Source organism: Nestor notabilis, unplaced genomic scaffold, assembly GCF_000696875.1.
Source record: "Nestor notabilis isolate BGI_N333 unplaced genomic scaffold, ASM69687v1 scaffold30336, whole genome shotgun sequence".
Lineage (NCBI taxonomy): Eukaryota > Metazoa > Chordata > Aves > Psittaciformes > Psittacidae > Nestor > Nestor notabilis.
The window spans coordinates 24,204-41,614 of NW_009932943.1; the positions used below are offsets into that span (position 1 = coordinate 24,204).

Consider the following 17,411-nt stretch of genomic DNA (forward strand, 5'->3'; position numbering starts at 1 on the left):
CGTATTGCCTAATTTCTTTCATTCTAAAAGTTCTTTTAGAAATTACTTTGGTTACTGACTGTGACTTACTCAGCCTAGGCTTTATTTTGTGCATGTTGCATATGACACTAACATATGAAATATGTAAACCCACGTTTTGGTAGTTTTTAAGCATCTTTTTTGCACAGATATGTGTACTTGGCACAGTATGGTGTAGAAACAATTTTTTTGGGTACTGTTGCAGTTGTAAATATTACAGAATGCTATTAAACTGGTAATGGGATTTTTGTTCAGGTTTGCAGAAGAGTTTCTTGGATTCTGGATACAGAATTCTGGGAGCTGTGGCCAAAGTCAGAGAAGCCTTCCAGCCTCAGGAACCAGATTTCCCCCCTCCTCCTCCTGACCTTGAGCATCTTCATGTAAGTGCAGCATAGTTTGTAATACAAGACAGTTGTCACTGGCGTGTGGATTGCATACTGAAATTACTTGAGTATATTTTTATTCCTTACAAATAAAATGCATTGTCTGGCCAGCCATGCATACAAGTAGCCTTAAGTCTAAAAGACAGCAATCCAGCTTTCAAAAGGAGACATTAAAACATGGTGTTTCCTTTAATGGGGCACTTGAAAAATGGAAAAAGGCACAAGGTCATGCAGTCATGTCTTGCTGTGACACCATTCTTTGCTCAGTCTGTGTATTATTTCATTGCACTGAATAAGACTTTTGCATTTCTTAGCTGACTGATGAGCTTGCTCCTCCAAAACCACCACTGCCAGAAGGTGAGGTTCCCCCACCCAGACCACCACCACCTGAAGAAAAGGATGAAGAGTTTCCAGAGCAGAAAGCAGGAGAAGCTATTAATCAGCCCATGATGATGGCTGCTAGGCAGTTGCATGATGAAGCCCGGAAATGGTCTAGCAAGGTAAGAAGTTGTATAAGTGTCTTGTGCTAAAAGGAATCTGTTTTGGTTTGAGTTTTGGTTTGTTTTGTTAGGATCAGTGTGTTTAGTCCAAAGCTAGTTGTCTCAGTGGCACAGGAAGTCACTGAGACTTCCAATAGTAGAACAAATAGTAAAAAACACTGCTGGAATTAAAAACGCTTTTAAGTTTGCAGTGAACTAGGGTCAACTGTTCTAATACTCAGAATTGCTAGAATGCTTTATTAACATACCTCTGTGAACACATATGCTAAGCTGTGTGTGATCTTGATGCTAGTATTGCCTAGAGAGCCACTAATAAGCTGGTTGCTATATTTGCAGCATCCATACAGACTTTTCAGATGCCAGCTGCAGGAATCATGAGCTGGTTTGTCTTAATTCTGGAAGGAGCTTCGAGTTACTTTGCCATTAAACTGGTGCATTTATGATTGTGGAAGTGACCATGTATTAGATGGCCTGGTCTTTTTTTTGTAGTGAGTCACACTCGCTATCAAGATCAAAATCCATTGTTTCCTTACCATTTCAGTGCTATGACAAAGCAGTGTGAACTCATCAGTCTTATAACTACTTTGCTTTCTCCCTTTTTTTTTTTAACCCAAAGAGATATATTTTTCTTATGGCAGCAACTGAGTAACCGAGCTTCTGAGATTTAGGCTTCTGCAGGTATAAATTAAAGGCTAAACTTGGCTTTTAAAATCTCCAGTTTTCTCCATTATATTAGATGTTGAATGAGAAGATAAACTTGAATAGCTTACAGAATCAACTGAAGTGCTTTATGCTTAAGCAACATTTGTTCTGGAAGTACAGATAAAATACAAAAGAAGTCCTGCAAATCAGTTTGAGTGTCTCTTCCATAAAATGAAAAGCTTTATTTTTCCCATATTTCTGGATATACCAAATGCATATTTATATTACTAAAGGGGTAATACTGGAATGTATTGGTCATCTCAGAAGTTAGTTTTGAGGTACTTTACCATGCGTTATGCTTATGGAGGGGTAAACACACACTTAGGCTTTGAAAAAAATTTTGATAACATTCTTCATTCTTGTAAGATTTGAAATGGATTTGTTTTTTCTCCTCCTTTACAAAAACTCCACTGAGTGGATTCTGGGCTTTTACATACTCCATTTTTCTCATGGAGCACAAACTGAGCACAATCTGCTGCTTTGGGTTTCACTGCTTTTCCCCCTCATTTGGATAAACCAGAGCATGAAGGATATTTGGAAACCTTTTGTTAGATTAGCACTTAAATAGAATTTGTCTTTGAAGACAAGTTGATTTGGCAGCATGCAAAAGTTACAGCTTCCTTCCAAAGCTTGTGTTTTTGTTGCTGTAGTTTGGGTTGGGTTGTTGTGGTTTATTTCTGGTCCGTCCCGTCCCCCCCCCCCAAAAGCTGTATCTTAAGCAAAACACAGTTGAAAATGCATTAGTATTGGTAGTTTGAGTTTTATCACACTTGGCTATAGTCAAAGAAATGCAGTTGGTAAACTTGTAGAATATTTTTGTATCGAAATGCTGCTTTATTATAAATGCCTGTATTGTTACATCACTTACATCTTCCTTGTGCTCTCCCTAACCCTCTTTTTTTTCTTTCAAGGTGATGGATACAACATAACATCCTGTGGCAAAACAGTGTCATGTGCTTCATAATCCTTTTATTCTGCTAATCCTGTTTCAGTATTTTTAAGTGTAATATTTACAGCATTCATGACGTTCGGCATCATCTCCTCTTTTCATAACCCAGTATTGTTCTTTGTCATGTTATCCATGATACTTCAATACTCATTTCTACAGTGTCTCCCGTCCCACCTTCTTTTTTTTTTTCACTCTAGAGCAAGCAGTGTCAGTGAGTTTTGTGTGATCATGCTGCTGTCTTTTCTTAGCACATGTATGTGAACAGCTTCCATACAAAGCTTTCTGTCTGCACAAATACCACAGTCATCAGCTGCTGTGCCTGCTTGTGTGCAGTCAAACCAGCTTTCATCTAAACAGAAAATCCATTCATTTCACCATTGTCTTCCCAGAAATGTTGTTCTGCAAGCCAGCCTCTGTCTGTAGAAGCTGTATCCTCAGATGAAAAATGATGCTGCATCTTCGAATTGTAACTTCTTAATATTTTTGTTAACCTTGGTCCACAGGTGAAATGTTTGTTTCCTTCTGCTAATCTTGTATTACTTACTTCCTCCCTCTGACCTGATCCTAGAGCTGCCTGGTCAGATCCTGAGAGACCAAGAAGACGTTTTGATCACTAAAACAGCTCAGTTCATGCTCTTCTACCAAATTCTGCTTCTTGTACTAACTGTCCCGTTTCTCCACCCTTGCTGCCACCTGCAAAGCCTGTGACTGTGGTTAATGAAGCGGCTGAGGCTGGTGTAGATATAGATGAGGAGGATGATGCAGATGTTGAATTCACTCTCCCCTCTGACATTGAAGATGATTACGAGCCTGAGCTGCTGTTAATGCCAACCAATCAGCCCGTTAACCAGCCCATTCTGGCTGCTGCTCAGTCTCTACATCGGGAAGCAACCAAGTGGTCTAGTAAGGTACTCCCGAGTCTCCCCGGGGACTGATCCGTGTGCATCCAGTCATTTGGAACACTGACACATTTGCATCACTCTTGATCCCTGCTGGGCCCGGCCATTCTGAATGAATAAGTGTGTCTGCACTTCATTTTAAGGACTGAAAGTGGCTTCACAAGTTTGCTAGATCTTGTTTGTTAGTGTCGGATTAAAGCTTGTTTTGGGTCACTTATTAATATTCAAAGGCTTCTTTTCCCTTTGCATCTGCCTGTTTTTCTTTGTTATGGCAGTTTTCAAATTGTAATAGGGGCTGTCTTCCCTCCCCCTGTTCTTTTTTTCCATTAATTGAGGCTACCTGGGAAGCCATGGGTAATGGTTTCTTAATGACTTCCAGATATATCAGAGTATGCAGCATTCAAGAAGCCATATAACCTGTCTATTGTGCTTGGCCTCCACTGATGCCATTAATTAAAATACCTTCCAACAACAAGGAATGGCTTTGTATGGCAGTGTTTATCGAAGAGGACTGACTGTCTGCTGGCTTGCACTTGGCTGTATTGCAAAAGCTGGTCTTGAGAGAATTCTTTTATGAAGAAGCTGCACTGAATGCTGTGAGGTGCTGAATTGAGATTGTATTTATACCAAACCAGGGGAAATCTAACACGAGGTTCAGACATTCACAAGTAGTCTGTCTTCTCTGTCTAAGCACAAATGTTTGCAAAACTGGTCACTTCTCATAGCATGCTGCAAAAATAAGGTTGGTGTCCCGTAACAAAGAAAGATGAGGGGGGTGTATGTGTATGTATGCTTACATAGACAGATAAACTAAACTATTTTATTCAAAAAGGGCTTTAAAAATGTTCTTGTCCTTTACAGATTCTGATGCTTGGATAACTTTATAGAGAGCTTCGTAAATGACACTGGTCCTAATTTCTTGATCCTCCTACGTGAAAACACGGAAAAACTTTGTGTTATGTCATTTGCATCCTAACTGGTTATACTAGCAAACTGTTTAGCTATTAGGTCACGGTAACAAATAGTTCAGCCTTTTGTGTTGTCTGTATCTGTAAAATATCTGGGATATCTTCTTGAATTTGCTAGCAATGAGTCATAGGAGTATGTGCTTATAGGGATAGAGAATACATTTGCTAAGTTGGGTTCTCACTGTGTACTCTTTGCTCCAGACTTCATCAGTCATTAATGTGGAATTATACTAGGAAAGAGAGTGCTGCTCTTTAAACTCACTCTGCTAATACTTCATCCGCACCATAGGAATGCTTCATGGCACCAAATAGTTCACTTTTGTCTAACAACTTTCTACAAAGATGAATCTAAATACACTAACAGACTACTAACAATTGATCATCTAGGTCTGCTTTTTCTTGCACCAGGTTTCTCTCTGGAACAGAGTGTAAGAAATTATTATGCCTTATTCCTATGTAATTCATGTTTCAAGTATTTCTCAGAGGTATTTCTGTGACTAATTTTGACGTACAAGAAATCTGTATTTTAATGTAAGAAATATCACTAGACTATCTTTTAAACTATTTTGTAGTTCTCTCCTGGAAGCTTTATTTTTAAGGGGGAGATTTTGTCAAAAAGGAAGATAGATTTTCAAGGAATACCTTAAAACAAAATAAAAACCCAACCAACCACAAAAAAACCCAAACAACAAACCCACAGAAAGAAAAGTAACAGTTGCATCCCATTTCCACATTACCTGTGACAAACGTTTTATATGTTACCGATTCTCTTCCATTTTTCCTTTCACAGCACAGCTGATGCTTTAACAACTTCATTTTCAGATGCCACTGAAAATTTCATGCTCAACTGTTATGACTACACTGTTTAACTTCATTAGTGCTATTTGGTTTAACAAGCTATTTAGCACACTTTTAATTTAAAGTCTTTTTTGGGAAATCTGGAATTCCAAATCCTAATAACATGCTTTATCTTAAAACCCATCCAGCAGAGCAGTAACTCTCATTCCATGGACAAAACTAACACTTCTCTTTACCACTTCTTTTCCAGTTTTGAGGCGAAGTTTTTCCTGAGTGTTAGGAAGAAAAATATTAGAAACGTATGATTAGTACAGATCTTCCCTGTTCCTTGAAGAAACCTCTGTTCACAAGTGGTTATTCCATCCTTAACTTCTTGAAAGTGCTGCTACCAAAATGTAGACTGCCATTGAGCCATGACTTCTGTGCAGCAGCTGTGGTGGTGTGGATGTTAACTCCTCTTCCTCTCTTCAGGGTAACGACATCATTGCTGCTGCTAAACGAATGGCACTGCTAATGGCAGAGATGTCACGCCTGGTGAGAGGAGGCAGTGGAAACAAGCGTGCCCTCATTCAGTGTGCAAAGGACATTGCTAAGGCATCAGATGAAGTCACTCGGTTAGCCAAAGAGGTGGCAAAGCAGTGCACTGACAAGCGCATTAGAACAAACCTCTTGCAGGTAATGAGTTAACTTGTAAATGCCTCAACTGCTCCCTTCACACCTCTTCCTCTCTTGGCGTGAGTGAGCACAGGAATTGTGGCAGTAAATTGTGTATCTTTCCTTGGCTTGGAAAGTTTTGTCGAGTTCTATGTCTGTTTTTAGATCGCATGGCCATATATATTTGGTAAAGTCAGGATTTGTTTACAGGTGAGTGGAAGATGCCAGTGTCCAAAGAAGTTTTGAAAATTACAGTGCTATGAACACTGGTCTGTCCTAAGCCTGTACTGTTTTGTATTTCATCTACTTACTCCTTTGTATCAACAAACAGTAGCAGAAATACAACACTCCTTAGTTTTTCAGTCTCAGCTAAACATACATCGTGCCACTCTTAACCAAGCAGACCCTTGAAGAACATCTGGAAGAAAGGAAAAATGTTGGCTCCATCCCAAAAATTCCAATAAGATTCAAGTAACTTACCAATATTTGTCAGGAAGTCTTGAAGGCTGTAAGATCCCTTCTATGCTTATTCCTGATCTAATAGTAAAAACAAAATCAAAAAGTTTTCAGAAAAGAAAAAACCAAAACCCCAACAGATAAGGCACTGGTTCAGTTGACAGCGTGAAGTGGTTTTTATTTCCCTTCCTTAGGTCTGTGAGCGAATCCCAACCATCAGCACACAACTGAAAATTCTCTCCACTGTCAAAGCTACCATGCTGGGCAGAACTAACATCAGCGACGAAGAGTCGGAACAGGTAAGAGCTGTAAAAATTGATGCTGTTGTAGAAATGTTGATCAGTTTAATGGGAAAAAATATACAACATGTTGTATTGGGTGTGTTCTGGGAACTCACTGTCTGGCCGCTTACCTCAGCTGTTTAGTGATGATGATTTTAGTATAGCACCTTGGTTTCTGACTCAAAAGCTATAGTTTAATAGAGGAACATCAATCCTTCCCAAACCACAAAGCTACTCTGGTTCAAATTTTTATATGAACAACTTGTTGGTTTCCTTGATTTAACAGTGAAAAGTGACCTAGCTGAAGAACTTGCTTTTACAAATACAGCAGGTTTGACATTGGAGGAGTAGGAGCACCCTATGGTGGAGTGTACTGAAAATATTTGTTCTCCAACAACATCTTGAGTACTGGCAGTTCTGTTAGTTTCCAGTTGCATGTTTTCAATTGAAATCCTGCAGTTTTGGCTTCTGAGAGATTATTCTACTTTGAGACACTCAGTTTTTATTCTGATTTTGCACAAATATAAAGCAAGAAATGGCAAAGTCTTGTTTTGAGTCAGGATACCACTTGCTGGTTTCCAGAAGTTAATTGTTCCATTTATTTTTTCATAGTTTAAGTCAGCAATAAACTGACTTAAGATGCTGTACTGGGGGTCCTCGTGCACAATGGGTTTCCATATTACTCTCCTGGACATGGTATTTCCCAACACATTGGAAATTTGTCTTTTTCTTGCCAGGCAACTGAGATGTTGGTTCATAACGCCCAGAATCTCATGCAGTCTGTGAAGGAAACTGTGAGAGAAGCTGAAGCAGCATCCATTAAGATAAGAACAGATGCTGGATTCACTCTTCGTTGGGTCAGAAAGACCCCCTGGTATCAGTAGACACTTGCCACATAAGTATTGTTTCCTGTAACATAAAATGCCTTTTTTTTTTTTTTTTTTCTTGGAAACAGGAGAGATATATTAACAGCAAAAGGTGCTGTATACATGAGCGTAAGGTCAGCTTATGCTAATGCCCCATTCTAAGGGTATGAATTATAAGAGAATGCATTTCAAATGTCTTCGGAACACATTTGATATCCAACACCTCAGAATCACTTCCGATGGTAGACAGTTCGTATCCTTTATTTTTTATCTTGTTTTGCTTTGAAGATTCTCTTGATGAATTCTGTACTCCCAGAAGCACATTTCATTTATGCACTGTATATTCCTTTAGTTTCCATGTGATGGTATAAAACATGGACCTCACTTTAAGCTTGTGTTGAGAGTCTAGGACACTATTGGTTACTTGGCAGGTTTTTAGGGACAATCATTGACAGAGAAACATTGAACACTTCAGCAGGTGGCTGGTTTTACACCATGCAGAAATGATGGAAGATGTAAGGGGGTTACATTAAAAAGTGTGGGAGGGCAGCAGAACAGTTGTAAACTGAGGATTACAATTCCATGTCTGAAATTACATTCTTTGCTTTTGATTTGTTCCTGGCAGTAGTATTTTAACAGAAACTGGAGCTGTCTTTGCCACCCTCCTGTCACCCTGTAGGCAGGCATTCCAGAGCTCTTGTACTGTACTGAAATGCTTTGCAGTGGACGTTAGCGGCACACTGTTGACAGCTCGAGCCTTAAAACCTTATGGCTGGAGACCTTAACTCATGGAAATCTGTCCTTCTTGCTCAATTCAGTAACGGAGTGAGCTGGAAACTCCTGGTTCTCTTAAGCTAGCTGCATGTCCAGGAGCAGAAAAAGCCACATGCTGGCTCTTTCCTTCCGAAAACCAAATGAGCACATGCATTTATTCTTTTTTAACTTTTCCCTCCATTTAATGTTATTCCAGCCACTCAAGGTGAAAATTAAAAGATTAAAGGTATTGAATGAAAAAAGACCTTTTGCTTCACTGCCCTGGATTCCAACCATGCATGAGCTTTTTGAAACCTGCAAGGTTTCAAAGAGCTGCAGTGACATGAAACTCTTTTCAGGTAGCCTAAACTGCTACCAGCAAATAATGCAAAATATACTGGGCTACTTTTACTGTTCTTGGTATTTGGAGGCTCAGACTCTTTTTTTCAAGGTCTAATAATAGGAAATTGCACGAAGTGTTATTGGGTCTTAAAACTGGCAGACAAAACCATAACAATTAACCCCCCCCCAAAAAAATCCCCCATCCCTCTCATTATTAAAATAAACTTGGGATGCCTTTATCCTTCTGTAACTGAACATGCCTTCATATTTATATATATATATATACACACACACATATATTCATTTCATTGCTTCCTCATGTCTTTTGGCATTTGACAGAAAGCAGGATTGTTGTTTTAGAATGAGTCTCTGTACACTGACCTCATGATGCCCTCTTAATTTGCTGAAGTGTTGCATGATCCAACCACCTTTAATAGAAGTGCCCTTGTGGAAGAACTGCTCAGTCTTAACAGCTCAAAGGAGGAGGAACCTGACAGTTTAACTGTCTGCAACTGTTATTCTACACTTGGACTTTCTCCCCTCCACCCCCTTTGTTGCACTGCTATCTAAAAAGGGAACTCAAACTGATTATACGACATCTGCCTCAACCTGAACTTAGCAAGAGAAAGCATGTGTTCATCTTTAATTCACTCCTTGTGTCTGGGTATTACAGAATATGTGGTACTTCGGATCTTTCCTTAATATTCTCTTCCTGCAATTACCTACAACGGGAAGAAGAGGGAAGGGGTGCCAGAGCCTTAACCTGAATGTCTTGCATTTGGTTGGTTTATACCAGATCTTTAACGTAATTGTAATGTAGTAATTTCTATTTAACAGTAAATAACACTGAATTAGGTAGGGGTTATTTTTAAAGGATTTTTCTAAGTAGTCTTCTTGTATTACTTTTCAATGCTCCTCACCATTTCCTCTCTTCCCCCTCCCCCAATTCAGGCTTGTCTGTCAGATATTTTTTTTTTAGCATCACTGTTTAGTTGCTTGACTGATATTAATGCAATATTACTAATGCCTTTAATATGTAATTGTTTATGCCAAAGATCACCTTTTGTTTATTGCAGAATGTTTGCAGGAAAGTTATGAATCATGGTTGCGTTTGATATCCTTCCAGAATGTTTGCTCTAAGTTCTTGACCTGTTTTGTACAAGCTGAGATCCTTGTCCACCTTATGCAATTACTGCTTTTTTGAACTCTAGTGGTCTTCAGACCTGAAACGCAGAGAAAATTTGAAAAAAAGACCATGAATGTCACTTAGAAATGTTTTGCCACTATCAAACTTTGTTTATAAACCAAAATGTATTGTATAGTCTAACGTTTTCAACCTTTCTTCAGTTCTGTTAAAACAATAAAAATGCATTTGTACAAATGTCAGCTCGTGATGTTAATGGTAACGGAGCAGTGGGTGACACCATAACAAGGGGAGCAAAAAGCTAAAGCAGCAGAAACAGTAAAGCAAAAGGACAGATGTTTCTACGTATTCTGAATGAAGTGCAGTTTCTCAGACAGGAGATGATGTTCAGATTGTTTCTGTCTTTTGTGCCCATAAAGCTAGTGGTTAAAGAACTGAATGGAAGCTGTGATCCGGTGGGAGAAAACCAGAGCTCTTCCAGAGGCCTGATGGTCATCTGTTCTAGTAGCATTAAGCAAGGTTTTGAAAACACGAAATGGGATTTTCTGGTCCTGTCATTAAGGGAAGAACTGCTGCTCTGGCCAACACCTCATTAATCTGCATTTTACTTCACAAACTGAATGCAGGGGTGATTAGCACAGGATCCATTCTCTGCTCCCTTCACTCCTTCATGGTAAGAATCTCCTACAAACACCACTTCTTGCTAAAAATATCTACCAGCACACATGTTCTGACTTTGTGGAACCAATGTTTATTGGTGCTGTGGGACCCAACGGAGTCCCGCAGTGCCAGAAAGCATCTGGGATTTAGTAATGATAGGGAAAATTCAGATTTTGTGCTGTTCACATAATTCAGTCTGTATCTGAGAGGATGAGAACCTGGGAGACATTTGCCTTTGTCAGCACTCCTGGAGGTGGACACCTAGGGAAGGGGAGATCAAGAGCTGGCAGTACAAATTCCTCAGCAACGGCACCCTCCAATTCCTTAAGCTGTGCTATTCCTGCAGGTGCTGGTGCAATTATTTTTTAACAGGGAGCCTGGAACACCCTCCCCCTTCTGCAGATTCTGCAGTTGAGTTTCCTGTGTTGGGAAGAGCCGGCAGGAGCCAGCACACCACCAGCAAAAGGTGTAAGCCTCACACAGCCACTGCCATTTCTCATGCCGAAGGTGGTTTCCTACCAGGTGAGTGTAATTCTTGCTGATGGTGGTTTCCAGTGGTGAGCTGTGAAGTACAGCTGGAAGTTTTTCCAGAGACAGCAGCTTTGTGCATGCTCCCCTTGTGTCCTAGATACAGAAGGCCGGCAGCGCTCATCCTGCAACTTGTTGAGTGAAGTGCTGGTGTGAAGGCCAGCCCGTTTTGATAGTGTGTTACGTTCTGTATCAGTAACCGTGTCAGTTGTGAAAGGAGATCTTGCAGCATTTCCAGGCAGCTAAGGCAGACAGCAGCTCCACCTACTCACAGTTAAGCTTGGGACCTTACCAGTTACATCTGAAGACTTCTAGTAACATTACTGGAACTGAATGAATCCATTTGCAGAGACATGGAGCAGAGCTGTAGGATGAGTGATGAATTGATGGATGTTTCTGCAGTTGTGTTGTGTCTACACAAATGCAAGGCTCTCTTACAGGTGCTGCTTTCTCTGCACTGATCTGCTGCTATTTCAGGAATTCAAAATGGTTGTCTGTGGCCAAAGTTTGCCCCAGTGATACCAGTGAAGTGACTGATGGAGAACAGATGCTCATTTCTTTTCTTACTGGCTTGCTGACAGTGCTCACATGGGTTCCCCTGCTTTTGGTTTTGTTTGGTTTTTTTTTTTTTCCCCCAGACTGGATCATTCTTTGTCCCAGCATTAGAAATTTTGGCTACTGTATGACTTGAGTTCCTGTTCTTCATCTGAAGCAAGGTTTTCACCTAATCCATTTGTAAACCAAACAGGTTAGGGAAATAAAGATTCTCCAGTTTCCTGCCCTTCCTTCATCTTTAACTTGGGTTGCCCAACCTAAGTACTGCCCAAAGGCGTGCTTTGAAACCTGGCAGGTACCGTGGAGCAGACGTTGGTTTACAGAGATAATGAGTACATGGCATAAGGAAGTTTAGTCAGCTTTGCTTCATCACTGTTGTCTTTGAAATGTCATAATCTAAACGTTAATTCTCCTCCATTTAAAAATAAAAGATATGGAAGGGAGCTTACCTGCTGTGCTCCTAAATGCCCCTTCTAAACTTCAAATAGCTGCACAGCGATCAAGTTCAGTAAAGAAGTAGCAAATAGTCGTCACTTAATTGTATCTTAAGCAGATGTCTCCTGCTTATGAGCATCATGAATTGTGCAAGCATTTCACAAGAGAAGATGTATTTGCAGTAGAGTTCCCTTTATTTCATTAACATTAAAGCACACAACCATTAAATACACTTGACACTTCTATTGTGCTACCTAAAAAGCTACGCTCCAATGTACACATGGCACAAATCTGGTGGCATCCACTCGGAACAAGTGGAACATCTACAATCAAAGCAAAGGCTTCACATAAAAAATAGATCTTACTCTCTGCAACTGTATTCTTAAAAATAATGGTGGCGATGATGAGACTGAATGGAAAGAAAGTGGATTACTGAAGCAACAATCACCTCCCAGATTTAATGCAGGATGTTATTTTTATCAGCTCATCTGCAGATGGCACAAATGAAAGCTGATTAAGGCAAATGCTTCTTAAGAAAGGCGATTTCTTGTAAACAACAAGGAAGTTATTTTTTTTCTTCATCAGAAGCTCTTTCTCAGGAGTGACACTTGCTACATGCCAGGCCCCCGCGGGGGACCCCTGCCCCTCTCGCTGCTGCTCTCTGTTTCTAAAGGGGTTACATGATGCTTTGTGGGTTGCCAACTCGCAGCTGGCTGTGAGAATAGCTCAGCAGTCTTTGCAGGTGGCTGCAGCAGCAAAATGTGCCACCACAAGACTTCCCCTGTGACCTGTCTGGCCTTCAGAATGTGCTTGACCTCTGGGCTTTGGTATCTGACTGGCAGTGTAGTGTTTGTGGCATTCTGTGGATCACCTACACCAAACTATTCACCAGCACAACAATTCAGTAAAAAAAGAGTGAAGGTGTATTAGAAAAAAAGTACCTTATTTTAAAGCCATATTAAGAAAAACTAAGCTATGCTTTCATTTTAAGAGCTGCTGTGCACAAATGCTTTGATCCGAAACTAATCAGTGTCTATTAATTGGCACCTAATTAATAGCAACGTAAGTCACTAAGCAGTCAAATTTTCTTTTTTAAGGGGAATTTCCTCTTGGAAGCTGAGCAGCCTTTCATGTCCTCACTTGGAATTTTCCTGCTTTTGTAATATATTTGACACCTTTAAAAGGCTTGTATTTCTCTCCATACATGTCTAGGCGATTCACTTTCAGTCCTGAAAAAGACAAAAACAAGCATGAAGTTAAAAGCAGAATGTAAGAAATCATGTCAGTCTGTTTAAGAGTTCTGATTTCCTGAAGCATGTCAGATCAGGTAGGAAGCTCATTTTCCTTCCTTTCACACATGCATCTGGTTGGAAATGGCAGAAGAGACCATTCCTGTCACTTCCTGGTAGCTGCCCTAGCAGGGCAACAACTTTTTTGTGTTCTGCTCTATGAGCCAACATCCTCCTTCCAAGGAATGAACTACTGAACAAACGAGTCCCATCTTGCAGCTCCTGTACGCTGCACTCGCTTCCAGTCATGTAGATGAAGCAAAGGACAAGTTTTAGAAATCTTCTCACCTTAAACCATAACTGCAAGGATCAGCATGCCTTCTACTAGTAGTAACTGAGGAATGCCAGCAGCTATTAATTACCTAACAGTTTTAGGTTGTCCCCTGTGTTCTCACAGGTCCATCTCTCTGGCATCCAGCCATTGATCCACTATGTTTTGCTAGATTTAAAGTAGAGGGTTGCAAGTTTAAGAGGAAGCTGCAGGATTCTGTTCTTGCACAAGCAAGAAGACTTACTCAGCATAGTCCAGAAGCAAAAGGACCACAACCCGGTACCTACCTAGAAAGGAACTACGTGTACTATCACCTTCAGTCATCCTCCTTCCTTTCAGGCATGAGCCTTTGCTCTATTAGGGTGTTAATCCTGCAAAGCTTGCTTATAGAAGCATTTTCCACATGGATAACTCGCGTGAGTTAACTCTTTGCAGACTGAGGCCTTGTTTGCTTTAACTTTACTTTTGCACTTGCCCTACAGACTTCATTCTGATTTTACTTGCAGATTGATTTGAAGATGAAAACCTAAACAGCTCCAGAAGAAAAGAATAAGAAGGGCATTCTTTAAAATTAATGAAGTTTTTTGACTGCTAGAAAGACCTTTAGGGGCACAAGGCTAAAGCAAGTCAAGAGCAGCACGCTAAATCATCATCCATCACTCTTCACTAAAGGGGTAAATTTGCATGTTTGATACATAAATCAACAAAGAAAAATCCGTTCTTCTGAACACTTCTCACAGTCTTTCTGGAGTAAAACAATTGGGAATTTGCAATTCCCAGCAAGGGAGTCTTCCAGCAAGAGCAACAGTCAGGTTTGGGTAAATCAGACTTGACTGTTTTGGTAAGCTGACTCCAGATCAGCATCTCCAATTAAAAGATTAAGTTTTCCACTTCAGTTCCTACTGCTATTCGTTCCATCACTACCAATAGTGGTGGACACGTCAATTGCATGTCACACCCACACACCCACCTGAAATTGCAAGCTGTTGTATCTTAAACTGGATGTTTAAACTGGGATTCTCCTCTGGCTTGGGGGCTCCAGACTGGAGGTTGACGAGGCCCTTCAGGTTTGGTAGCTTCTGAGGGGTAATTTTGCCAATGTCCCACGTTAACACCTTGTCAGGAAAGAGAGAATAACAGTAGTAGGTTTCTAGGAAACAACCTATGAGGTCAAGTTCACACCAAGCTTTTGGTTTGCAGGTTGGGTACAGAAAGCAGCCTGGTAGCCCTGAGAAGTACCCACTGGCTGGGAGCTGGCATGGCCAGGGCTCCTGCAGGTGTGGTGACTTTTCTTCCCCAGGGTTTCCTTTGCACTCTGAGCGTTCCCTAGTTGGGCTGCGCATTTAATACGTCTTGTTCCCTTAATAGCAATGATTGTTTCTATTGCCAGACTGGATCATCTAGATCCAACAAGGATCTAGAAACAAGGAGAGGAACCAGTACAAAGGTCACAGGAACTTTATGAACATAAGAATGAGAAGGACAGGAGCAAACCAGATGGCAAAGGGAGATGTTTAAGTTACAGTAACTTCCATAAGGGTCACTTGTTCCCATTGCTTCTTAACACTTTAAAGAAGATACATGGAACCAAGTTGGCCCTTTACTCACCCACAACAGTTGGGTTTTTTTTTGTTATCATAAACTGAAAATTGTTTTATTCAGTTAATTTTTAATTGATAAATGCAGAAACCCCTCAGTTCTCTCTACTTCTACAAACTTCTGCAGTTACAATCCACGTAGTTATCCCAACTCTAAAAAGCACAGTATGATTGAATTCTGCAGTGAAGAAAGGAAACTTCAAGTGTGGGGGTTTGTTTTGTGGTTTCATTTTTAAAAGATCAAGGTCTGTTCTTTCAGAAACAAGATGTGGAGGGTTTTCACTTACAATTCAAATCAGTTGCTGACTGAGCTATTCCAAAGCTCAGAGCAGGGTGTCAAAGCCAGCAGAACGGTTTGGCTCAGACTGCATTCAGCAAAATGGTTCCTGGGTACTAAAAAGCTTCAGGAGCCTTAGGACATTTAGGGCTTAAACCCCAGCTCAGAGGCAAGAAAGCATGAATCCCAAGATACAGTTTTTCAGGCCTTTTGTTTCCCTTTCAGTGTGTCTTCAGGCAGATCTTTTGGAAGTTGTTTGTTTCTCATCTTCTGCTCCCTGTTTTTCTGGTTACCTATTTTCAGTTCTACTGCATTTTCTCTGCATAAGTTTGTTTTAAAGAACATGGATTGCAGCATATACCATAGCTGAAACCACTGGCAAAATGCTGCTGCATCCACTAAATAAAAATATTCAGGGAGTGAAGAGGCAGAGGAAAAGAGAGGAAGGAAAGGGAGAGGGGAAGGGAAGGGAGACTGATAAAACCAGAAATCACAGCTGGTGTGTATCTAAGTTTGAAAAAGTGTATTTTCAAGACAAGATTTTAATCCTTAAGTATATGCAGAAGGGAAAGTTTTCTGCTAAGTGTGGAAGGCTGCTCCAGCACTCTGCAATACATATGACTTGTTCTAAAGTCATCTTGGATATTTAAATGAGTAAAAACTTCAGACTTACCTTAGTAACTGGGTCAAACGTATAGCTGCCTTGTGTAGCAGTAAGGTTCATATTAAGTACGGCCTTTGGCATGTGAACTGTCATGACAACGCTTTCTACTGTTTTCCCCATGTTCTGTTTTGGTCCAATGGTAACATCAAATCTTCCTGAAGAACTGTTTTCCTTAAAACTGATCATGTGTTTCACATATACAGGAATTGCCACCAAGCTGAAAAGAGAAAACGATAGCTGAACGCATCTTGGCTACTTCTCTGCTTGAGAAAATAAAGCTTTTTCTCATAAATAGTTCTTGTGTTTCTGGCAGGTATTCAAGTTAGAACCAGTTCGTTGCAAAAGTGAAAAGTGGTATTTGGCTCTGCAACATCACTTCAGCTGAAGTGATTTTATTAGCAGAGAATCACAGGGAAAGAAAGATTTTCTTCTTAATCATTGTCCTAATGTCCATCCATCTGTTTGTTTACTTTTTTAACTAATCTCACTGAGGCAATTCCCAGAACAGCCACCAGTCAAATCAGACTTAGTTTGCAAACATCTGCAGTTTAGACTTTTTGTTTTATCCTTTTTATGAAGATCAAAGTCCTCTGTGTATACAGAGACTTAGCCACACGGCATCTAGGCAGCAACAGTTACCAGGAATGGACAGCCCTATATTACTGTCTTGTGGCTTATCCCACTGAGAAATGATTGCTGAGTGTCAGCAGCTCACTGAAAAACTGTTTTCTTGTTTTAGTAGGGAAGAGCAACAGATGAGAGAAAACCTGAGAATGCGCGTTTTAGCAACAATGCAAACTCCCCCCATGACAAGGAGACGTCTGCAATCCCTCCCATGGACAACGGTAGATGGTGCAGCTGTAGAACCACTGTGTGGAAACGTACTTCTGTGAACTGACACGGTAGGAGATCAATCTGAAATTCCCATCGGGAGGAATGAACGAAAGGACTCTCTCCGACTCCCAGCGTTTGAACCGAATACATGGATGGAAGCTGACATCATCCAGCAGCCGCGGGTTCTGTAAGTAGTGGCAGAGTGGTAAGTGAAATCTCATCAAGTACCAGCAGTTTGAACTAGCTACTGAACTCCACACAATTCCTATTTCTTAGACTCTAACTATCATTCCTAGCCATTTTCTGAGACATGTTACTGAGCTAGATGGATTTCTGGTCAGCACTTCCTCCTGTGACTGTAGTTTTGTGTACACAGAAAAGCCATTCCAGCTACTGAGCAACGTAGCAGCTTCAAAACATAATGCAAAACTTGTTATTTTTAGTAAGTGTAACACACAAAGTAGTGATTGGACTCTTAAAATTGTTTAACTCTGATCACTAAGATAAATAAATCCTGAGCAATTAAAATTCCCAAATATATGCTAAATTTACCATGAAAGAAAGAGAAAGATCTGGAATTACTGAGA

General features: G+C 40.4%; 2 protein-coding genes across 2 annotated transcripts in view; one reads left to right on the plus strand and one right to left on the minus strand.

Annotated features, from left to right (window-relative positions):
- VCL (vinculin) overlaps nt 1–8,093 on the plus strand; it is a 31,551-nt gene extending 23,458 nt beyond the window's left edge. Inside the window, exons 15-19 of the mRNA XM_010016633.1 lie at nt 274–398; nt 716–901; nt 5,689–5,892; nt 6,522–6,626; nt 7,346–8,093. Coding sequence (XP_010014935.1) covers nt 274–398; nt 716–901; nt 5,689–5,892; nt 6,522–6,626; nt 7,346–7,492 — 767 coding nt within the window. The 3' untranslated portion in view covers nt 7,493–8,093. The remainder of the gene's footprint in view (nt 1–273; nt 399–715; nt 902–5,688; nt 5,893–6,521; nt 6,627–7,345) is intronic.
- Nucleotides 8,094–12,066: 3,973 nt separating this feature from the next.
- AP3M1 (adaptor-related protein complex 3, mu 1 subunit) overlaps nt 12,067–17,411 on the minus strand; it is a 9,386-nt gene continuing 4,041 nt past the window's right edge. The window contains 5 exon segments of the mRNA XM_010016632.1: nt 12,067–13,120; nt 14,422–14,566; nt 16,000–16,207; nt 16,876–17,009; nt 17,377–17,411. The exon segment at nt 17,377–17,411 is cut by the window's right edge and continues 72 nt beyond it. Of these exon segments, the coding sequence (XP_010014934.1) occupies nt 13,020–13,120; nt 14,422–14,566; nt 16,000–16,207; nt 16,876–17,009; nt 17,377–17,411 (623 nt within the window). The 3' untranslated portion in view covers nt 12,067–13,019.